At 33.7% G+C, this 5,967-nt stretch overlaps 1 protein-coding gene and 1 pseudogene across 1 annotated transcript; one reads left to right on the forward strand and one right to left on the reverse strand.

The window, feature by feature from the left end:
- Positions 1-1,881: 1,881 nt before the first annotated feature.
- On the forward strand, positions 1,882-2,436 carry LOC118754214. Its single transcript, XM_036489080.1, has 2 exons — positions 1,882-2,006; positions 2,061-2,436. The coding sequence occupies exons 1-2, from the start codon at positions 1,897-1,899 to the stop codon at positions 2,434-2,436; spliced, it is 486 nt and encodes a 161-aa protein (XP_036344973.1). The 5' UTR covers positions 1,882-1,896.
- A 1,103-nt stretch (positions 2,437-3,539) lies between these two features.
- LOC118754215 lies at positions 3,540-4,468 on the reverse strand (annotated as a pseudogene).
- Positions 4,469-5,967: the final 1,499 nt, after the last annotated feature.

Genomic DNA, 5,967 nt, shown 5'->3' on the forward strand with positions numbered 1-5,967 from the left:
AAATCGAAAAAATTAAGTGGATTTCCAGTTTTTTTCTAAAAAAAAATTCTCTTCAATTGTATGAATAACCTTTAAATAAAAGAACCGGATTACAGAAAACTGTGCCAGCGAGTGACTTTTTTCGTTAAAGCTGAATGCAAAGCAATATCGTCCAATTGGAGAGTCCTCAAAAGGATTTCCCAGGATATGTTAAAGACTATTGCATTTACCTACAGACACTTTTTCACATAATGGAATTAACTAAAATATTTATGTATATCTAAACACTTATTGCACGTCCCTACTTTCATACAACGGCAAATTTAGAAACCGCGAAAAATGTGCTTCTCTGGTGACTAATGAAACCATTCCGCACTAATTTTCAATACTGCATAAATAGACTTAAAATGGGCGTTTCTCACCCTAATTGTATTATGTTAATGTATGCAAATACTTATATGCTTGAAACTACTATTAACTTGTCAAACGATTCCTATTCTTTGACAATACATTCATTCACAACGAACTTGAAAACTGGTCATTTTAGTGTTATATAAACATCCGAAAATATTAAAACGTTTGAAATAAATCTCGTCTCACTTTTTTGTATTTTTCACTTGTTTGCTGAAGTAATGAAGAATTGAAAATTCATAAGGGAAAATTATAGTTTTTGTAAGTTTTATCTTAATATCGTAAAAACGTATAGACTTATTGAAAAATGATAAATGAACGTGAGGTACTAAATTTAATAGCCCTTAATTTGATATATCGTTCTGTTCATAAAAATAACGCATTCCATAGATATTTCAAGCCAAGGTTTCATTTTCAACATTTATACACTTTGATTCAATTGCGCGGGCTAAAGATAAGTTTTAAATTAATCTTTCTTGGCCAATAACAATTGGCTTAGACCTAAGACATCATAATATTACTATTACAATGCGGTCAAATGACTTTTATTTTCCCCCATACAAAATCGACCCAGCCTAATGGATACGTCTTCGAGATATTTGCAATTTACCGTTATTCTGCTTAAAAAAAATAATGGTTCCAATTAATCAGTTATATCTTACGAACCAATTAAATAATCGTAATACGAGGTACGGCAATATTCTTCATAAACCGTATATAGATTACTTTTCGATAGCCCTGATAGTTTCTGAGAAATTAATTAATCATTCTATAGATCTATAGATTTTTTTTTTTATGGAAAAACGCTAAAAATTCAAACTTTAACAGGGAAAAAAAGGAAAAAAATAACAGTTTCTATGTAAATAATTTGCTCTTGTGTTAAAGCCTGTTCCTTTAGAAAAATACTAAGCTACCAATGAGGAAAATAGATATATATGTAAATAACAAAATAATGATTGGTCGAATGAAAATGCGCAAGGATTTTCTGTATGAAATATTAGCAGAAAAGAGTGTTACTCATACGCGACGTACACCTGAATAGGTAGTGTAATAATAAGATGGTGTGACCCTTTTGAAGACCGTTTATTGAGTGGTTGTTGGAAAAATACTTAATACAATATATACAATGTTGACTAGCGAGAGTGATTATAAGAGTAGTAAATACAAGAGAGCTTGGTATGCAATACAACAGAAAAGTATGTATGTATATAAGTATAACAGGTAGGTATGGTAATGTGGGCATAAGTAATAAAGGGTGTCACTCAGGGCTGTCATGGAATCCAAGTCGGTTTTGCATTTTGTCGGAATTACAAACCAATTTTGGTTTCATTTGGTGTCATGAAACCGGATTGGTTTTGCTCTTTTCGAACATAACCAAAACCGATGTTCGAATCAGCTGTTTTGCACATTTGTGTGTATGGCGATAATTTGAATGTATATTTTTTTGACACAATTTTATAAAATTGAATTGTTTTCATTAATTAAAAAAAAATAAGTGAGCGCAAAATGACATCCGCAGTTGTCGCATTTCTCTTATTGGAAGAAGAAAGTTCCGAGAAAGTTAAAAGAAAAATTTTGAGAGATTGCAGCAATCCACTTGAGCTGCCTGAGACAGCGTAAGTAGATTGTTTTTTAATGTGCGTTTATAAATATTTATAGCGTATTTGCAGTTTCATAGCATATTATCGCCTAAACAAAGAGGCTTTCCGAATGGTGCTTGACACCACTGAAGGGCACTTGACACGTTCGAAAGTTCCACCAGTGCTGCAGTTAGCACCTTCGTTGCGATTTTTAGCTGAAGGATCCTATCAAAGATCAGTCGGGAACGACTCTAGCATAAGTGTAGCTAGAAGCACGGTGTCAACGATTTTAGATGATGTGCTTAAGGTTATGGAGCGGTTCATTTGCCCTCAGTGGGTGAAACTAGAAATGGACGGCACCGAAAAACGCAGATCAAGAGACTATTTTTTTCTTAAAGTACAAAATTCCCTCAATAATTGGTTGCATCGACGGGACACACATAAAAATCATCAAGCCGAGTATTGACGAACATTTATTTTATAATCGAAATTGATATTTCAGTATGAATGCCATGATTGCAAGTAATAATGAATCTTCATTTTACTCGTACATTGCCTTGTAAAACTGATTTATATATGTATATGTATGTACATTTTTATTTAGATTTGTGATGGTCACATGAAAATTCGAGCGGTCGATGCACGCTATCCCGGCTCTAGCCATGACTCATTCGTATGGAACGTTAGTAGCGCCAGACAATATTTCCTCAAGAAGTATGAGTCAGTTGACCGGACATCAAAGTTGTTAGGAGATTGTGGATATGGCATAGAACCTTTTTTATTAACACCATACAGAGATCCACGCTACAACTCCAAAGAATATAAGTTCAATTTGGCCCATTCATCGCTCGAAATATTGTGGAGCGAACAATAGGAGTGCTGAAAAGCCGATTTCGCTGCTTATTGATCACCTTGCACTATCGGCCAGAAAAAGTGGTGAAAATTATAAATGTTTGCTGTGCGCTGCACAATATCTGCAGAAACTACAACGTGGAATATAACGACGACAGTATTACTTTACCATCAAATGATACTGATGAAAATGTTGAATCTCCACCGAACGGAACACTGCAAAGTGAAGGTAAAAGGATGAGGGATGAAATAGCCAACAGTTTATAGCAAACCAACTGAATAAAAATTCAAATATTTATTTATTAAAAAATAAAAAAACACATATTTATTTATTTAAAAAACACGCATATATATTCATTAAAACAAAACAAAAATTCATTTAATAAGTAAATACATTTTTCTAAAACTTATATAACTATTTATAACAATAAAATAAGGCACATTTTTAGGTACTATAACGACCACAACCAACACTTTTTTGACATTTTTTAAAAGGGAAATTACTTTTCTTTCTGTTTTTCGTAATCAAACTTTAGGAGTTCGAGCTCGAGTTGCTTTTCTTTTATTTCGTTTTTTTCCTGTATCGCTCGCAAAACACCTGTATTAATACGGACAAATTCATCCTTGAGCTCAGTTACTGCATTCGCGACAGATTCGTTGCTTTTTTTTATGGCTCTATACACTCGTCTGAGGCTACTGTCGTTTTCTTTTTCAATCTTAATTAGCTCGTTTTTCATTTATTTCGAGCTTTCTCTCGTTGTCTTCATCGAGAAATTGTTTCAAACGCTTCCCAGTACTATCTGTCCTTTGTCTTTTAGGAGTGCTGCTGACTGGAGACATTGGCCGCTTCGATGATGTTGATGGCATTTCATCCTCACTTGCACAAACTAAATCTTCGCTGAGGCCAACTGCATTGCCAGCCACACCAACCACAGACTGTGCAATGCCACATATGCGCACTATTGTCTCTTCCGTTTGCGTTAGTTGGTGCTTAGAAAAGGGTCCTCCACCAGTTGCTCGAGACTCGCTTTTGTTTTGTGCGAGCTTTCTTTTTATGTCACTATTCTACTCCGTCCACGTCTATACATATGTATATAAAAAACAGTGTAAGTTTAAGGCACGATTTAATTTATAGCACCAATTATGCTTTACCTTTTTCCATCCATTGGTATCCTTTTGTGGTGGACCTGCACTGTTCAGCGACTCAACTAAACTGTTGCCAAAGGGCATCAACAGTTGGTTTATCCCGCTTTGTAAAGCCTCTCGCAATATCTGGATATTTCTCCATAAATTCCACGATAATGCTGTTTTGAGTTGCATTTTTATGCTTTCCCCTAGTTATGAATAAAAATATGAATACATTAATAATTATTTTTATAAAATAAACCTTCTTTTACTCACATTTTTATAAAATGTCTAACTGGAAGTAAGAAAAACTAATAAACAAATGAAATCCAAGAGCTGTTAGCTGCTTGGTTTGTTTCCGATAGCAAAATCGATATTATTGATTTCTGTGACACCTAAAATCGACACTAATTCCGATTCGAACATAAAACCGATAACATTGGATTTCATGACACCAAAATAATTTTTTTGTCGTTTTCAAATCCAATTCCGACAACAATTGGATTCCATGACAGCCCTGACTATTATAATTAACCAAGGGAATGTATCCAATACAGGTAGAGTGTTTGCATCGAAAATAAGAGGTGTCAGAAATGATTAATTAATTTCTCAGAAACTATCAGGGCTATCGAAAAGTGATGTATTTACGGTTTATGGAGAATTTTATTTGCTTTCATTTCCGAGTATTCAATTGGTTCGTAAGATATACGTGATTAAGTGAAACCACTATTTTTTAAAGCTGAATAACGGTAAATTGGAAATATTTTGAAAAGTTATCCATAGAAAAAAAGATCTCGATTTTCGGAAGCACCGAGGAATTCTACATGGGAATTTGATAGTGGCATCCATAGAACATTTTTGCTGTAAGCCAGTATAATCGGCCCATTAGACAGATTCCAAAAAGTATCGGAAACCATGAAGCTATCATTTAATCTTATCATGCCATCTCGTCAGTGTTAGGCATTCGCCTCTCTAATTCAGATTATATTCTATTTAATTCGTTCTGGATTTAGTTTCAAACCTAAACATTTTTATTTCATAGTTGAATTAAAGTGGTGAGGGCCTAAAAAATTAAATAAAAATAAAAAAGTTGAGTTATTGAAGTAATCTAAGACGGCATTAATATCTTTTTTGCTTTTTAGTTATTTACAGTTGTTCTTCTAGCAATATATTTCAATGTATATCGCAATTTTTTTTACATAATTCCAGCGGTAAACGGCGCACAGTGTGCTTTTTGAACACTTCATGCGAATTAATCGTAGAGCTTTCGACAGAAGCAACATTTTGATATGAAACAAATGGTTTTGAAAGCTAATGTAATTCCCTTTCACGGAAAAATATTGCCGTTGAGCCACAATTACTCCATGAACTTAAAAAATTAAAAAAAAAAAAAAATTGTGTATGTTTTATTACACTTATGTTATAGATTTTGAGACGAGAAATACGATTTCACTTCTTAAAAAACGAAAAAAAAAAAAAAATTTAACCCTTCAACTTGAAAAATGCATTATGTATTGCACACAATTTTATATCACTCGAACAACAAATGCGTTTTATTCAAGACTCTAGGCCCTTTGAGAGCCAAATTATAACGATTCTGAAGTTAAACTTCGAAACTTCATTCTACATTTTTGCATTTTTTTTATACCCGAGCGCACTTGTGCACAAGGGTATTATAACTTTGTTCACATAACGGTTGTTTGTAACAGGCAAAACGAATCGAGATAGATATAGACAAATGTATACATAAATGATCAGAATGAAAAGAGAAATCGATTAAGCGGTGACTGTCTGTCCGTCCGTCCGTCCGTCCGTCTGTGCACACGATAACTCGAGTAAAAATTGAGATATCTTAACGAAACTTGGTACGTGGACTTATTTTGGGCATAGGACGGATGGTATTGAAAATGGGCGAAATCGGACAATAACCACGCCTACCTCCCATATAACGGTAATTTTCAGAAATACGAAAAGTGCAATATTTTAGTAACTACTGAAGATAATTCACTCAAAATTGACA

Source organism: Rhagoletis pomonella, unplaced genomic scaffold, assembly GCF_013731165.1.
Source record: "Rhagoletis pomonella isolate Grant_MI unplaced genomic scaffold, Rhpom_1.0 Rhpom_scaffold_03560, whole genome shotgun sequence".
NCBI classification, from domain to species: Eukaryota; Metazoa; Arthropoda; class Insecta; order Diptera; family Tephritidae; genus Rhagoletis; species Rhagoletis pomonella.

Coding starts and splice junctions, on each gene's coding strand:
- LOC118754214 (XM_036489080.1), top strand. CDS start 1,897: ATGACATCCGCAGTTGTCGCATTTCTCTTATTGGAAGAAGAAAGTTCC. Junction 2,007..2,060: donor CTTGAGCTGCCTGAGACAGC/GTAAGTAGATTG, acceptor GCGTATTTGCAG/TTTCATAGCATATTATCGCC.